The following is an 18,188-nucleotide window of genomic DNA, read 5'->3' on the forward strand; positions in this document are numbered from 1 at the left end:
TATTTCCATAATCCTTTACGTTGTAGCCTTGGGATTGAGGAGGGTATTTAGTTTGGGATACCAAAAAGGATCTTTCTTCTGGTATAGGGTGCTTTGAGTTTATAACCATAGTGTTCAAAATGTTAGATTTAATATGAGGTTGAGGGATATTAAAATGGCAATAGGCCATAACCTTTTTAGGTACATTGGAAATAATCTTTCTGTCAGAGGAAAAATACAATGTCTCACTCATGCCATGGAATTTCCTCACCACCCTGAGCCCTGTCTCCACCCAGGTGATCCTCCTGCAGTACACCACCTCAGGGTAGGGACCAGGAAGCGTCTGCCTTCCCCTGGCCACCTGGGAGGAGAGATTAGGCAGGGTTTCAGTGAGGGATCCATAGGATTCCAGAGATGACTGCCAATGCAGGAAGTAGCAATATGTATATATCGTGACTGACCATGCAAAGGTTCCAGAAGCATGGATCAGTACTATATATAAAGACTGGCGGTGTGAGAGCTGGAGAAAGTGGTGCAAAATGACAACTGGCAGTGTAAAGGCTAGCAATGTAGAGATAGGTTCTATATGAAGTCTGGCAGTGTAAGGGCTGAGAGTCATGGAGGATTGCTGTAAGAACACTGGCAGTGTGAGGGCTGAATAATGCAGATGGCTGTGGTGTATGAAGACCAGCTGAAGGACAGCTAGCAGTGTGCATGGTGTGAGGGTTGTACATTGCAGCAAAATTCCTTTGCTTAAGTGAGACTTAACATGGACACTGCTTGAAAAAGATTGTTTGTTGAGCACTGCTGCAAAGCCGCCTTTTTTTTTTTTTTGCAATTTCAGGAAGGTGCTGCTGTGTCAGGCTTTCAGAACGTGGTTGCAGTATGCCCATTGGAGAAGGCGCCGACAGGTATCAAGCATCAGTAATGTTAACAGAATAGAGGCTGGTGGTTTAGAAGGCTTTCATGTCCGTGTTCACCTTGTTAGGTGTATGATCATTGCCGTTTTTTCCCAGTGATTCTTCTGTCCATGACCGCAGTGGCGATCTTGCTTCTTTACAAGACTCAAATGCCTGGATGTTTTTACCGCTTGACAAAGAATGTGAAACAGCAGTGACATTTCATGTTCTCTTCTGAGTCAGTGCTCCATGTATGTGTCAACCTATGCATATGCCTGACCCTCTTCAGCACTTCTCTATCAGAGATAATGTGGAGGCACTGGGTAGCAAAGGTCATGTGTGAGACCCTGGAACACATACGAATGGCTTGATCCAAGAATAGCTTGGTTCATGAACAGGGCAGGCTTACACGGAAGGTTCTAACGCCTGATCTCCAAATCTTACTCCTGCATGAAACGTATCTCGCAGAACCCGGTAGCATGCAGCAAATAAAACCAATGCTGTATCTGCGGCTTTGGACATTCCTTCTGGAGTTTAGTTGGTATCTGCTCCAGTCCATGACTCTTTTCCAATTAACATGTACCTTTTCTGAAGGGCTAGAACCTTTCCATCCCCCTTCTCCCTATCTGGCATGTCTGTGTTGATTGCTGGCTGAGTTCTTGTCTTTTTGAGATGTAGTGAATATCACAAATGATGGATAGGACCAGATGCAGCTATTTTCTTCCATTCTTCAGATCCAGTACCATAAAGCAGACAGCCATTTTGGGACAGTGGCAAAGCCTCGATGCTTCCAGGCCTGGAAGCGGTTCCGGTTTCAACAGCAGCAGAGAAAGGAGATGGAAGCCAAAGCTGTGCAGTTTCGCAGGTATAGTGCCAGGCCTCAGTCCTCTTATGGGTAGTGAACTGTGAATTGGTAGCCAATGGAAATCTTTCGGGGCTCATTTTTATCCTGACATGTTTTTGAATGATCAGTAAAAAAGAATCCGTAAAACGTTTTACCCAAGATCTTTTGCTCACTGTGCCATTTTAATGTCTTTGTAATTATAACACAGAAGTCTGCACTTGTTTCCGTGCTATTAATGCAACCCTTGTCAAAATGGATCCCAAAGGCACAAACTGCACTGCTTGCATGTTTGTGCAAATTGAAGTGGTTTCCTCCATGCTATTTCCCAATCCATCCACAATGTGCTCCACATGGTTGAAAAGGCAGAGAGGTAGCTGGCCGCAGAGGTGTTTTGAGTTAGTCTAGCATGGTGAGAGCCCGCTTCGGTCATCTGTGTGAAACTTGCAGTCATCCTTCAGAAGTTAATGCATGGACTACCATTAAATTGAGTAATAACTCTTATTGCCTTATAATTGAGACACATCCAGGGTTATGTGTCAGATAAACATGTGATGTTAAAGGCCCTAAATCATCTCGGACAAATGGAGGGATTAAAGTTACATTGGGTAGATCTGCGGAAGGGGTATCTGGGTATGAACATATTAGTGGTGAAAGTATGCACATATGAATGGGTAATCCACCTTCGGTAGGACCACTCTAATACATGTGGCCAAGTAACTCACGGCCAGAAAGTCAAACGAAGAGCATTCTATGTTGGTGTTTTCTCCCAAGTCTTCTGGTTTGATATGGGTATCAGGCTCCAACTTGGCTCTTGTTGGGATCCATGTAATATACATTGTGAGAAGACCATTGTAAAAAATAAAGTTGAAAAACTGGAGAAATACATTTCGGCAATGTTATCTTGGGTCACTATGCTTTTGCACTGCGCCAAATCAACAAACAGTTTCAAAATGCAGAATCTTTGTCCCTGATCTATTGTGTCGCTGCCCGGGGTAGCCAGAAGAATAGCACGAGCAAGGGTGATGTAAGAGGGAGAGAAATAAAGGAGTTTGCAGACGCGGGGAGGGAGATAGGCAGGGCTAAATGCTTGTATTACTAGGGGCACGTGTTGGCCCATTATATATGAGCAATCCTCTAGAGAGAATCGATACAGAACGGAAGTGTTGAGCTATTATACACCCATGGATTCCAAAACAGTTTAGTATTAGAAGATCCATATCAAGTCCTGCTGGGTGTGTGAGCGACTCGAGAGCGTGCTCTGTAAGAAATTTGCAGAACAAAATTAAGTATGAAAAATATTCTGACTACCAAAAATGAAAAAATAAAACCGTAACTTCAAATAAAAAATAGTTCTGTGTAATGCTCCTAAATGCAGACTCTTACGTGAAGCATCCACTCTCCTGTTCCATCTGCGATAGATTTCCAACAGCAAAAACAATACAAAAAAGCAATTAAATTAAAACTGATGATTTGTGGGCCTACATAAAACCAGTTTAGCAATAGTACTTGTATTTTGTTCTATTGCCTTGGTCTTCCGACCAGTTACCCTTAAGTTGTGCATTGCGGGCTTCAGCCATTTCTTCTCGTTGCAGGAGCTTGGTGCAAAAGCGGGTCTTCTATACCTGGTGGCAGGAGATGGTTCAGCAGCGAGATGAACATCTGGCCAAAAGAATGGTAAGTCTTCCAGTTTCCTGCAATAGTTGGTGTTGCATGCACAGTCCCCCGTGTCCCCCTCTCCTATCCTGCATTGGCAGGTCCTGTAGAAATGAAGAGGGACATTAGAACAATTCACCCTTTCCAAAGGAGGGCAGTACAGCAAGTACAGTTGAGTTGCTTCCTGCTGAGATGGCCTCAGCATGTGTGAGGCAGTCCATGAAAGTGCTGCATACTTCTATGGAAGCAGTACTGACTATAGTTCCCACTCATCTTCATAGATGGGCACTCCCAGCATGTATGGGGCAGTCCATGTAGTGTGTCCCTGCTTGCAGAGACAGTACTACCATGCCTGAGCAGTTAATAGAGGGCCTAATGCCTTTAAATAGAAACCACCCCAGAATCAAGTACACAGTTTATGCAGAGTTGTCTATCTTTATAGTGAGATAGTGCCATCATGAACGGGGCGCTCCCCGACCGACCTTTTGCTTTTAAGGAGAGGCAGTAGTTGCTTGAATGTATACGTTCCTGCAGTGCCTTATTTCATGTATGGAGAGTCAGTGATATCAAGTATTGAACTGTTCATGCAATGTCCTGCCTGTACCTGTATGATTAATTCAAAACTGAGTGCGATACGTATTCCCAGATGTGGGTCCCATGCCTGCTATGCCTAGCGAACCATGCTGCACTTCATTGATGACACCCAATGAGGCTGAAACTTATCTAGGGTGGCTTGGGGTCTCAAGCAGAAGCAATGACCTAGTAGTTGGGGATTTACCAGCCCTTTCGTGGTGGCACCATGCCTTACCTGTTTACGGCTGATCCTTTTCTGCAATGGCCTGGTAGGCTGAAGAACAGTGGTTTGGAGAGTTACCCAGAGCAATGCCAGTGATTATGATTCAATTATTAAATTAAAACCTTTCAGCCATCAACCTTACCTATAATGAGAGGCAGTTGCGAACGTGTATGGAACAGTTCATGAAATGTCTTGCCTGTCCCTATCTGGAAAGGCAGTGCTAGAAAAGGGCAACTCATGTAGCGTCGTCTTACCTGTATGGAGGTAACGTGCTGACATGCATGAAATAATTCCTGTAGCATCCGCTCGCTTTTATGGAGTGGCAGTGTTATCATGCATTGAGCAATTCATGCCAGGATCTCCTGACTATGGAGAACCAGACTGAAACACTGTGGAGCAGTTCCTGCAAAACACTTGCCCTTTTAATGGAAGGTAGTACTAGCATGTGTGATGGCTATCTCTTTGCAGTCCATGAGGGAACTGCAGACTGCGCTTAGCTGTTCTTGGGCTTCTAGGGGTGTTGCATTTCAGTGGAGTGGTGGAAATGGGTAAGAGCAAGGGTAGAAAAAGGAGGACAGTGAAACAACGAATTTGCAAAGAATTTGAAAATTAGAGGTTTTTCCAATTTCTTAAGGGAGCATAGTAAGCATAGTAAGTCACAAACATAGACTACCTTTTAAAGAAATGCAATTCCGGCATGCAATTCTAAGGATTTCCCTTCGACTCTTCATACAGTGGTCTAGGTGCCATTGGTGTCTGTGCAGCAGTTCCTTTCCAGGAAAAGCAGTACCATGTGTACCGGTTCAAACAATGATCTCTTTTTGAGTAGTGGCCCTATGTAGCAGTCTATGGTCTGTCCACCTTCTGGCTGGAGGCAGCTTTGGCATGTAGAATTTCACGCAGTGAACTTTTGTGACTTTTGCAAACACACAGTTTCATAGTATATTTAGCAGTTCCAACTGTGAGCTCTCTTCAGGGACAGGGAGGTCCAAATTGTAATGAGCATTTCATGTCAGGAACTCATACATACAATGGAGAGGTTTGCGAGTATGGCACATAATGTAAAGAACTGCTTGGGTAGTGGGACCACTTTATGTAATAACCATCATTGGTCAGGCTAGGTGTTACTCACCGAGCCGGAAGGTGTGCGTGGCCCCAACTTGGATCGAGATGTAGGATGAGCCATAGACGTCCCCAGAAACCCAGGTCCCCTGATTTCAAAGAATCGGGCTTCCTCTTAGAGAGGGGCTCTTTTTGACGATGTACCACTCTGCTATTTATGTAAGAACAGACAGAGAAGTCTATAATGCAAAAGAGCGGGATTGAGCGCACCGCCAGACCATGCTGCAATAGATACAGAAAGGTTGGAGTATTATGCCTAACTTGTTTCTTTTTAAATTATTTCTATTTAACACAATAGAACTGCCGGTACCTGAGATAGTGTATGTGAGTAGATCTTAGAGGGAATCCTGGACCAGTTTCAATAAGGAACACAAAATCCAAATGGTGGATGACAACGACAGGAAAAAGTAATAAAGTGGACGGTTAGTATAGGGAGGACAACCCAAACGGCACGAGGGACGCTCTAGGGCCGGGTTGGTGCATGTCCTGGAAAGCGTTCGTAAATGCACTTCAGTAGAAAAAACAAACAGTCTCCCAGTATGCCAACACAGTTAATCAGGTAGTTGGAGCAAAGGCAATCCTTGATAAGCAGCACTAGTAGGATGGGACTTATACTTCCAAATAGATTTTTCAGATAAAACAGGAAGACAAGGACCAACCAGGATACCACTTACGCTATTAGCGAAATCCTCAAGCGTCGCGCTGAAGCAGATCTCACCAGGTCTTGATCGTAGAGCCGGAACTCAGATGGAAAGCAGAGGCGCTCGTGCAAGCGTAAGTTGTATGAGAACTAGAGTCCAGTTTTGAGCGGTCATTCTCAACTTCAGGCTGTTTTCCACTGCTGAACCTTTCACAGCCACAGTCAAGGCAATACTCCCATTTTAGCTCAGGCCCTTCTCAAGTCTTTACGGTATCCGGTAATATTAGCCCCACACAAATGGTCACCATACATATAGTCGCTGGTGGCAACATTATGTATGGTGACCATTTGTGAGGGGAGCGGGCTGTCCCCCACTTGTCTCGGGGTCTGGGGGGGAGAAATTAAAATCGAGGGGTTGAGAGGGTGGGGGCGGTCCCCGTAGGTTCACAATGATAATGTCACCGCAAACCACAGCCTTTTTGCTTCCACTTTATTTGCCACGCAGCCTTTTTGCAGGGATATTATCACATGGAACCGTCTTCATGTAAGCTGTTGTCTATTATTTCAGGCTATTCTTCACTACGATCAACAACTGCTGGCACGCTACTGGTGTTCATGGCATGAGCGGACAGCAAGACGCCTTGAAGAGCAAGAGGAGGAAGAGATAGCTTCTGGACACCACTGTTACCGCCAGCTTCACAACACTTTTCACTTGTGGAGGGAGAATGTGACAGAGCTCAAACGAGAGTAAGAGGCAGAAGAGGCTTTGCATTTTAAAAAAAAAGATTTTACCTTTTTCTCGTTCAAATATTGTTTTAAAGTTACTTGTAAGCTTGCCATGAAACTTATTGTTATCTTACCACCACAGTGATTTCAAGATCCCCTTTGTTAGAGTTCATCCCTTACTGTGGATTCTTCCTAGTAAGGATCTCTTCTGTCATTTCAAGGACACTCTTGTCACAGGAGCTGTTGTGAGTTATAGTATGTAATAACACAGCATGGTATCTGACGTGGATGTGGGAGCAGAAAAGCTTGATTTTCCAACATCTAACACACACCCTTGTGGTGCTGGTGTTAGTGATTCAGACACTGGATGTACAGAGAAAAGAGCAGCAAGGTAAAAAGCCGTACTGGCCAGAACTATATTTTCTGACCTCGCTGACGGCTATTGACCATAGCAATGAGCCATCCTACAAGACATACCAATCAATTTCACCCCCACCCAGCCCCCTTTCTGGAGTGACAGGCTGTCGGCTGCTTTTGCTTGTTGCTGATGCCTGTTGCTCTTACTCCTGCCAGTCCCTGATGCTATGCTCTGACACTTAATCAGAGAATTTGGTATATTCAATTCTGGAATCAGTCCAAATGACCAAATCCAATTTACCTAACCCACCAAAAGACCTAAAATACATATCACAAAAAGTTCGAACTACAAAAGGTTTGAATCTTTTGTGATATGTATATTTTGGTGGGGTAGGGAAATAAACAAAGAAAAACAAAGGCTGCGGGAGCAATCTTGCAGCTGACCCAAAATAAAAAGGCTGTGGGGGCTGCAGGGGTGTCCCCCGCAACAACCCGATCACCATACTATACAGTATAGTGAGCGGGGGTTGCGGGAAACAACCATGAAGTTGCCCGACAAAAAAAAAAATAAAAAAAGAAAAGGACCCTGCGGCGCCGGTTCCCGATCATGGAAGTGAAAGAAAACAGCGTCGCAGGGACACAGCGCTTCAAGGTGAAAGGTAAATAGGAGGGTGTGGGTAGGGGTTAGGTTTTGGGGTTGTTTTACAACGAATGTCCGCATGAGAAATGTACGAACATATATGTATATCATACATTTCGAATGGATTGTGTCCTCCCACGTATTCCTCATCTTAGATATATCCTTACCTTCAGCTTTGCTGCTTCGGAAAAAAATTTTCTCTCCACCAGAGGGTGCTCCACTCGAGGCGACGGCGCCGATGTCCCTCAGCGGTGTCCGTCAAGCACTGACGTCATCCGTTGTATAAATGCCTCGAGCGTGCCCGTTGGCCTCGGTTCCGTTTTCACGTTAGCTTCGCTTCGGATCGAGATAAAACGGCACTTCAGTTATAACGAATTATGTCGTCTTCTTTGTACCCGTCCACACCGAAAACTGGGTTTAAGAAATGCCAAAGGTGTGGGAGACAAATGTCGCTGACCGACCCTCATCGTAATTGCCTCTGGTGCCTCGGTTCCGACCATCAAATTGACGACTGCGGTTCCTGTCAGTCAATGACCCATAAGGCCTTAAAAGAAAGAAGAGGTAAACTGGCGGTGGGGGAGGAATCCTCGAAGTTTTCTTCGAGAGGGAAGAAAGACTCGGCTGAGTCTTTGGCAAAACGCCATAAAAAGTCCAGGTCGAGGAGTAGATCGAGAAAGTCCTCTTCTTCTTCGTCCAAAAAAGCGAAGAAAAGACGACACCGGTCTCCCTCTTCCTCTTCCTCGACTACATCGGAGGAAGTTATTACATGTCTCCCCTAAAAAGTGGGAAGCGTTTAAAGCATTGATGATGAACATTTTTGAGAATGTGGCCCAGACCACCTGAAAAATGTCTGAAGACCATGCCTCTACGCACAAAGAAAGTGACAGGGGAAGGTCTAAGACTAGGAAATCCGACAAATTGTCGAGTGTCTCTTCCAGGTATTCTTCCCAAACACCTAAAAAGAAAACACTTCCAGTGCATCAACAGGAGGCAGAACTTAAGAAAAGGTTCTTAGACTTCGAGACGTTATCGAAGGCCTCAACTAACACATCTTCGAAGCCTCCATCGAAGGCTGTCGAGTATAAGGGGTCGACAACCCAACCGAAAAAAATTACGTCGAGTACACGATCGACAGCTTCGAAGACTCCTTTGACGGCGTCGATCGTCTCGAAGACTCATTCGATGACATTCATAGCTCCTTCGAATTAATCGAAGAATACCTCGACAACATCGAAGGTAATAGCCTCATCATCGACGCCATCAATGCTTCTGTCGACGTCGACACCAGTTACAGTGGTGAAATCAACACCAATGTCAAAACCTATACCTGAAAAGGTGTTTCACCCAGAAAGCAGACATGATTTTTTCCAAACCATGTCATCTGTATATGGAGAAATGTCGTCAGAAAATGAGGAGGATGAAGAATAAGATGAACCAGAGGTTTCATCGGCAGGGGTTGAATATGGTACAAGAGAAGTCCCTGAGGAATTAATTAATCCTCAATCTAAAATGCAAGACCTTTATGAATGTTTACAATCTGCAAGTGGACTAGATACGTCCCCTGAATATGTGTTTGAAAAACCTGATCCAGCAGAGCATGCTGATTTGGGTTATAGAAAACTAATGAATAGAGTTACAGAATTTATGGGATGGGGTAGAAACTCACCTGTTTACCAGGATGATGACATGACAGATATCCTATCAGGAGGACCTCAGCCAGACCCCATACTTCCCTTTCATATTGCCTTACAAAGGTGAGTAAATGCTGCTTGGGAAAAACCTGAAACCATTCCAGCAGTAAATAAAAAATATGTGGCAAAATATAGTCCCTGTAATTCTGATCCAGAATACTTAAGTAAGCACCCATCTCCAGAAAGCCTGGTAGTTCAAGCAGCCACATCAACAAAAATTGCTGCATACCCTACAATTCCCCTTGATAGGGATGACAAAAAGATTGATGCATGGTCTAAAAAGGTTTTTACATCAGGGAGCATGGGTCTAAAATCCACAAATGTATCTTGCACTCTGGCGAGAATTACATATACCCTGTGGGACTGCATGTCAGCGGCAGCTCAACACATCGCAGAAGGAGAGGAACGTGATGGGTTCCTATCCATAGTAAAGGATGGCAAGGAGCCTTCGGGGGAATGCCTTCAACCAGGTTTGGACACAGCTGACAGTATCAGCAGGTCCATGGCATCTAGTGCAGTGCTACGCAGATTTGCATGGCTAAGGAAGTCAGGTTTTGCACCAGATGTTCAATTTAGACTTCTTAATATGCCATTTGACGGCTCGAGGTTGTTTGGCAGCACAGCAGATGAAAGTTTAGAAAAGCAGCAGACCACCAAGGCCGCGGCAAAATCACACAGTGCCGCTATAAGACAACCTCAACAACACCCCTACACAGGCTCATCTTCCTGAAGGGGTCGCCCCTTTCGTTTTTACTCCTCATTTGGGAGAGGAAGGGGACAGGCCAGTCAAAGAGGACAAGGGAGATTTCCTCGGGGGCGAGGAAGAGGTGCTAGATCTGCCCCAGCAGCGGCATATGTCCCTTCAGCCGCTGCTGCAGCTGCCACAAAACCCCAGTGGGAGGCAGAATCTCACAACATCTGCAGGAATGGCGGGGCATTACCTCAGATGGTTGGGCTCTGGAAACAGTATCCCAAGGTTACTGCCTTCCTTTTCAAAAGAAACCTCAGAATCACCCACCGGGATACAACTCTACCAAAAATCCAGACCCGCTCCTGTTGCAGGAAGTTTTAACCCTGCTACAGAAAGGTGCAATAGAACATGTACCTGTAGCGGAGAGTAACAAGGGTTGGTCTTCCCCATATTTCCTCATACCAAAGAAAGACGGAGGATTGAGACCCATCTTGGACTTGAGAAACTTGAACAAGTTCCTCAGGAAGGACAAGTTCAAGATGGTCACTCTTTCTCAGATCCTTCAGGCTCTCCAGCTTCAAGACTGGTTGGTATCACTGGACCTTCAGGATGCTTACTTTCATGTGCCAATCCATCAAAGTACCTGAGGTTTGCAATTGTCAATTCTCACTATCAGTTTCGAGTTCTGCCATTCGGGTTGACCTCCGCCCCAAGAGTACTCACCAAGTTGTTGGCCGTAGTGGCAGCAAGTCTCAGACGAGGGGGGGATTCACGTCTACCCCTAGTTGGACGTTTGGATTATTAGGGCACATTCTCCAGAACAAGCCCAGGATCATCTATCCAAGACTTGCCACTTCCTTCACAAACTAGGGTTTTCTCTGAATTTAAAGTCAAACATACCACCATCACAGAAGCTCCAGTCTATAGGAGCAGTCTTGGATACTTGTTCGGGCAAAGCCTTGCCCCCCAAAGAGAGAGCTCACCACATTCTGCAGATGGTAACAAAATTCCAGAATGCCCAGTATCTACTGGCCTTCGATTTTCTCAGGTTGCTCGGCCTCATGGCATCCTGCATTTTTCTGGTGCCAGAAGCCAGGGTGAGAATGAGATCCCTTCAGTGGACCCTCAGGACTCAATGGTCCCAATACTCAGGGGAAATGACAGATGTTTTACAAGTTCCAACAAGGGTAGCACAGGATCTACAATGGTGGGCTTGCAAGGAACATATCCTGAAGGGAGAATCTTTTTGCCAACCATGGCCGGAGATAACAGTAGCAACGGACGCCTCACTCAAGGGGTGGGGAGCTCACACCAATGAGTTGACAATCAGCGGTCGTTGGTCTCCATCGGAGTCCAGACTACACATCAACCTTTTAGAGCTGAGGGAAATCAGACTAGCACTGAAGGCCTTCCTGCCATCTGTACGGGGAAAGAATGTCCTGATAATGACGGACAACACAGTGGCCATGTACTACCTCAACAAGAGAGGAAGAGTAGGGTCGCTACCACTGTGCAGAGAGGCAATGCAGCTCTGGTTTTGGGGAATACAAGAAGGGATCTCTCTGTCTGCCATTCACCTAGCAGGAGAGCAAAACACAGCGGCAGACCCTCTGAGCAGGCAGAGCACACTCTCTCACGAGTGGGAACTAGCTCAGGAAGTCCTTCAAGAGATCTTCACCCTTTGGGGAACCCCTCAAGTGGATCTGTTCGCGACTATTGTCAACAGGAAGTGCGAACTGTACTGCTCAAGGGAATTTCCCCCGAGAGGAGCTCTAGGAGACGCATTCGTAGTGGAGTGCGAGTTTCCTCTTCTGTATGCATTCCCTCCAATCCCTGTGATCCCTCAAGTAATCGGGAGGTTGAGAAAGTTCAGGAAAACCATGATCCAAATTGCCCCGGATTGGGCCAGGAGAACGTGGTACCCGGACCTTCTCGACATGTCCATCTGCCCTCCAATACGTCTTCCAAAAACAGAGGATCTTCTCTCGCAAGAGGGAGGTCACGTTCTCCATCCAGAGGTCAACATACTCACTTTCACGCATGGCTTCTGAGAGGTTGCGATACAAGGATTGGGACCTTCTGGATGATGTTATGGAGATTTTGCTTTCGGCCAGAAGGCCAGCAACTAAATGTCTGTACCGGTGTCGTTGGAACAAGTTCAGTAACTGGTGCAGGGATGAGAATGTGGACCCTTTTCAATGTAATATTCCAACAGTATTATCTTTTCTTTTACATTTGGCTAATCTGGGGCTCCAGGTTAGTACGATAAAAGGATACTTAGCAGCGCTATCTATCTTCAAGCGCTCGTCAGAAGAAGAATCTTACTTTAAGATACCTTTTAATAACACCATTTTTAAAAGGTTTAAGCAATGTATTTCCACCAATACATTTTCAAGTTCCTGTGTGGGATTTAAACTTGGGACTAAAGTTTCTGACATGTGCACCATTTGAGCCTTTACATTCCTGCCCATTAAGGCTTCTTACTCTGAAAACAATACTTCTAATTGCATTGAAATCAGCCCGCAAGGTAAGTGAGTTGCAGGCACTTTCTAGTGGTCCTCCTCACACCACCTTTTGTAAAGATAAAGTTGTCCTTAGAGTCAGTCCTTCTTTCTTGCCAAAAATCGTCTCAGACCTTCACCTGTCACAGAAAATAATACTACCTACTTTCTACCCTCCTCCTCACACAAGTAAGGAAGAGGAAAGACTACATAGATTAGATCCTAGAAGGGCTTTTAGCTTTTATATTTCAAGATTGTCAAATATACGTCATGTTGACCAACTGTTTGTGGGATACACTGGCCGTAAATTAGGACTAGCTGTAACCAAACAAACATTATCAAGATGGATAATCTTAGCCATAACTGAGTGTTATAGGCTAGCTGGAAAAGACCCGCCTGAGGGATTAAGAGCTCATTCAACTAGGGGCATGGCAACTTCTACAGCACTTCAAAGGGATGTTCCTGTACAAGATATTTGTGCAGCAGCCACAATGTCATCCATGCATACTTTCATAAAACATTATGCTCTGGACTCAACTTCCTCTCAAGGAGGTCTATTTGCTAAATCTGTACTCCATTCGGTACATGACAAAAAAATGTCTGTACTCCCACCTCCAATAAACAACTGCTTTGGGAGTCTATCTAAGATGAGGAATACGTGGGAGGAACATCCAATCGAAAGAACGTTACAGTTGGTAAGTAACTTGTTCTTCTCATGCAGTCATTTCCGTCAGGAACCTTTCCACCACGTCCTTTGGTAGGGTATTCCCCACGGAGGGCCTTTACTTCAGTATGCTGCTTGGTCTCCTTCTGTTAGGCCCAAGGGCTAATATCAGAAGTGGTGGCTTGACATGTCGTGAAGCACTTGAGTCTTTCTGACAATATACCCCTCAAGAGTACAAAAGGACAGATTGAGGTGAGTATTGCCCGAAAATTTGGTACACACAGAGCTGGCTGCAAAAGAAAAACCAAGGATTAATATATTGTTTCAGAGCATCAATGAAACAAAATAATGATAGAAGTTGTTACTCACAATCAAGGTATGAGTGGTTTGATTAATGATTTCCCAAACTAGTATGATGAGTATCCCTGGGAAAATAGAAGTAGCAATTACTGAGGGAACACAAAGTATGGAAGAACAAACACTGCTGCAGTGCAGTCTGCCTACCTATAGAAGAAAGTTATGAGCCTTGGGGTGTTCCTGAAGGAAGATTGCAGCAATAGGAGTGTTAGTTCCGGGAGTAACAATGTTCATCTATTCTCGCCGGCACAAGGAAGCCTAAACAAAAGTACTTGATCCTTGCTCCGTTGCGCCAATGACACCAGTGTTCTTTGAAGGTCCCAAGCGGAAAGATTCAGACCCTAGATGTGATGAACTGATGAATGTTCCAAATCAGTGATAATCCAGTAAACGTTCCGAGTTTGAAACAGGTAGGAGAAGCGTAGTAGGGATAAGCGTTACAGTCCAATAAGCGTTCCGAGTCAGCAACGGGCGGGAGAAGCATAGCAGGAAGAACTGTGACAATCCAGGAAGCGTTCCGAGTCGGCAACATGCAGGAGAAGCGTAGCAGGGATACGCGTTACAGTCCAGTAAGCGTTCCGCGTCGGCCAGGTAAACAACGTGAGCCGAATCAGGAGATGTAGCAAGAGTAGCCAAAATACAGACCAGGAATTCAAGACCAGGAATCAAGGTAACCAAAGACCTAACAAAGCTTTCAGAAAAAATTCAGAAGCAGCGCCGTGCAGATTGGGCGGAGGTTATATCAGAAACGGCTGACTGCACGCACAACGTGCCGCCGTAATCCAGGAGGCATACGTCTATGCAGTGAGAGCCAGCGTTTCCACGGCAACCCATAGCGTTCTCTGAAGGAACGCACTTTTCTGGATGAAAATGTTTTCTGGGGGCTTTTTAATCGGCGTTTGAGTCCCAAATTCTCAGGAATAAAGGTAGATTTGCTGGTGGCATGGGGATGTTTTCTTTTGTGTTTACATGGCCCAAGACGTGACGAGGAAGAGTTGAACGGATCCCTGACACCTTCCCATCTGGTTGGGGTAGCCTGCAGTGTAGGTTGTGTGAGGGAAAAGCTTCTTGAAAATAAGGTGCCATCTCTCAAGGCGCAAGCATCCCCCATGCACCCTGCCCCCACTCAACCGTGCGTCACTAACCGACACCTGCCAGTTCCTGTGTTTCTGTCAATGCAGTTGGAGGTGGGAAGAGCTTCTTCAATGCGCCTCCCTTTATTCAAGCATTCTTTTTCTCCTTCTTGCTGTCTCTTGATTGGCCATATTTTGTTATCAACCATGCCTTCTTCTCTGTGCATGCCATTGACGATGACGACAAGAGTTTAAGCAATCCATTGGATGCTGTAAGCACTTCGTGTTGGCGGGCCCTCACAAGGCTGTGTCAACCATGTGAGTTCCTGTCCGTTTGGTTTAGGCATAAAACCCAGGTCGCTGAGAACCCCCTTAATCTATGTGGTGAAGAAGGGTCCGGTAACCACCGTGGACTTCGTGGAAGGATGGAAGACTGCGTCTTTGTGCTCACAGGAATTCCATAACGGGCGTGGTCTCTTATTTGACATAGACTTTTTAGTACTGTGTTAAGGTTGCCACCTCAGATAGACTCGAGTGACCTTCGATCGCCTGTTCTGGGGCTCACTCTGTGCGCACGCACTTGCGAATACCTCTGTGCGAATACCTCTGTGGGAAAGCACCAAGTTGCGAGGCTTGGTCTTTGATGCCGGATGACCTTTACACTGCAGGCAAGGTTTAGAAGGTACTGGAGGGGAGTGTTTCTGTCTAGCTCCCTTCATTTTGCGGTGGAGTCTAGCTTCCATCAGAGACACTATATGGCTAAATCGTACTTGGCGGTTACTAAATCCCTTGTTCTCTACCGGCAAACCATCAAAAAGACACATCCTCTTCAAATTCCCATAAGGGGAAGGGCCATTGTCCACAATCGGCACCAGTTTCGGTACCGGTACATCCTGCTTTTAGACACAAGTATAACACTTTACACGTGTTGATATTGTGCACAATTTGCCTTCAGAACCTATTCAGGTTCCTAATCGATACGTCAAAATATTTCACAGTGCTGCCTCAGGAACCTTTTAGGACATCTGTAAGGGAAGAGAGTTCTCCCATTCCGCATTTCTTACCAGAGCAAGGTTTTCCCTCAGCTTACCCGCCCTAAGTACCTATGTTCCTTACAAATATTCAGGTACCTGGACCAGTAGTGCTGAATGTGCACCAAAATACTGTTCACTCTTCTTTAACACCCTCATTACCCATGGATGACATACCAACATTAGTTGATGCTTATATATCTCCTATGCATCCTTTGAGGGAAGTATCTGTTCCAGGGCCCTCTGCACCTTCTACATAGTTCATTGAGTCAATAACTTCCATCTGTTATCTCTGAGGTTCTGGCCAGCACATTTTCATATAGGCACATACAGTTAGTACCATTGGTCCCTATTCCTGCTGCCACAGGCATTTTTTCAAGGCTGTCTTGTACCTCTTTAGATAAAACACTTTTGGCAATGGAGGTTTCTTTACTATAACAGGCAAAGCATAACTGGTCAAAGCCTCATTCAGAGCCTACATTTTCCAATCCTTGGATTCCAAGTACATGACTCCAAATAATGGTATGTTTGTTGTTATGGGAAACTTGTCTGCACAATCAGTGTTTGTTTCTGCAGTTCTTAATAAGGCCAATGCCCCAATTTAGAATCCTGCAACTGTCCTGGATGAAGATTTTAAACCGTATTTTACACCCTCCAGGTCTTTCTTGGTGAATCCTAGCCTGATGTCCCATAAGAGTAACAATACTCTTCCAAACAGGAACGTGTGCCTTCTAACTTCCCAGGTCTGTTTCAGTCTTGCGAGAGCTTAAGAGGGGTATTTCTCACCCTTTCCTTCCTTTCCCTTCCCCCATCTATTCCTCCCGCTCTATTTTCTCTTCCCCTCTCTGTTTCTCTGTCTCTCTCTCTCTCCTGCCAATGTTATCCCGTCTCACATCTAGTCATTTACTCCAACCTTCACCACTGTGCTCCACCACTCTCCACTCCCACTTCTCTAAACTACACCCCTACTTCCCTTGCAGTCACCATTGTTTCACTCTCCTAGTCACCTTTCTCAGTCTTACTCTCCTACTCTCACTCACCCTACCCCCCATACACACACTCACACCCAAGTACCACTTTCTCTCACCGACCAATACCTCACCTTCAGCTCTCTCTGCTAAATTCCTCCACGCTCCACTCCACCGTCCTTTCACCACCTGGTCTCTTGGTCCACCTCCTCACCCCTCAAACTCACGCGAACACCCCACAATCTCCCTTCCTGCTTGTTCCTTTTTATCCTCCTCTCATTGGCTCTCACACTCACCTGGTTCACTGGGCCAATCTCTGCCTTGTTTTCCCCGAGGCCAGGTTAAACAAGTAGGTCAAACAAGTGGAGAGCCATAAAGTGCCCTTTAAGCGCCGTCCGATTTTAAGACGCAGGTCTACTGGTGTTCCGCAATGGTGCCCCGATCCAGCAGTTGTCAGTTTTAGAGTTCATGGTCCAGTGTATTTTGACATCCTGAATGTCGAGCAAAACTTCATTGGCTCTGGGTCTGCAGCTGCATCTCTCGCAGGTGGGTTGTATGGGCCTTCCTTCGCCACAAAGATCTGTGGGTTTGGTAGTTCTAAAACAGGAGAGGGAAAACACTGGCCAGCATGTCGTATGATGGGCATGGGATTATTGAAAGTGTTACACTCGCAACCAGGCGACAAGGGGGGGAACAGAGACTGGGGCCCTCTCAATTCCCTCACCCCACCTTTGGGGCAGGACTGGCTTTGCCAAGCACCCCAATAGGCTACCTGCCTAGGTTGAGAGGGGCGGCCCCCCGACCCGCACTTGACAGGGTCAGGTCCCAGAGCCCCAGAGCTTGTCACACATGTTTTGAAACTTTTCATCCTGCACAGTAGTCTGGCCTCTGTCTTTTGGATTCTTTGTAGTTTTCCCATGGGATATTCTGTGAGTCCGAGAAAGAGGCTTTTTGCGCAAGCCATTCTTCATACAATCAGTGATATAACAGCCATGGTTCTGTGGTTAAAAGTTAAATAAGGTATAACGCAGTGTAATGTGCGTAGTTGGAAGAAGCAGTTTCTTTAATTCGTACCCAGCTAGGGGGTGGGGAGGATGTGGTGGCTTTCCAGCCAATGAGGCTTTGAACTGTGTCTTTACCACACGGTATAGACCCCTTTCTGAGTCTCCTCCGAGTAATGGGAGGCCGCAAGGCTGTCACCGGCAATCGGTTAAGCGTGCTCCGCTGCACCCCCGTGTCCTCATCCTCCCACCCCCCTGTTCTACATATTTAGGCCTCCCACTTACCATGTGTTCCTTCTTCCTTGCCGGCGCCAGGAACAGTAGTGTTCCCAGCCCACCTGCGACTCCCGAATGTCTGCTATGGAAACGGAGATGGGACAACCTGTAGTTCTCTTCTCCATGATCCATGTCATTCATCTTTTCTTTTTTTAAACTTTGGTTTTATTAGCATTTTCTTATTGTAACAAACCGGGCAAGGTAAACAAAAATACACATGATGTGATTAGCTAACCCGTTCAACCCTTTATCCCACCCCTTCCCTCTACCCCCTCCCCA

At 45.8% G+C, this 18,188-nt stretch overlaps 1 protein-coding gene across 1 annotated transcript in view; it reads left to right on the forward strand.

The window, feature by feature from the left end:
* Positions 1 to 18,188, forward strand: part of SFI1 (SFI1 centrin binding protein) — a 1,072,759-nt gene that overhangs the window by 491,043 nt on the left and 563,528 nt on the right. The window contains exons 13-16 of the mRNA XM_069619815.1: positions 824 to 890; positions 1,613 to 1,743; positions 3,315 to 3,396; positions 6,502 to 6,680. Coding sequence (XP_069475916.1) covers positions 824 to 890; positions 1,613 to 1,743; positions 3,315 to 3,396; positions 6,502 to 6,680 — 459 coding nt within the window. The remainder of the gene's footprint in view (positions 1 to 823; positions 891 to 1,612; positions 1,744 to 3,314; positions 3,397 to 6,501; positions 6,681 to 18,188) is intronic.

This window comes from Ambystoma mexicanum, chromosome 10 (genome assembly GCF_040938575.1).
Source record: "Ambystoma mexicanum isolate Mex_15411 chromosome 10, UKY_AmexF1_1, whole genome shotgun sequence".
NCBI lineage: Eukaryota > Metazoa > Chordata > Amphibia > Caudata > Ambystomatidae > Ambystoma > Ambystoma mexicanum.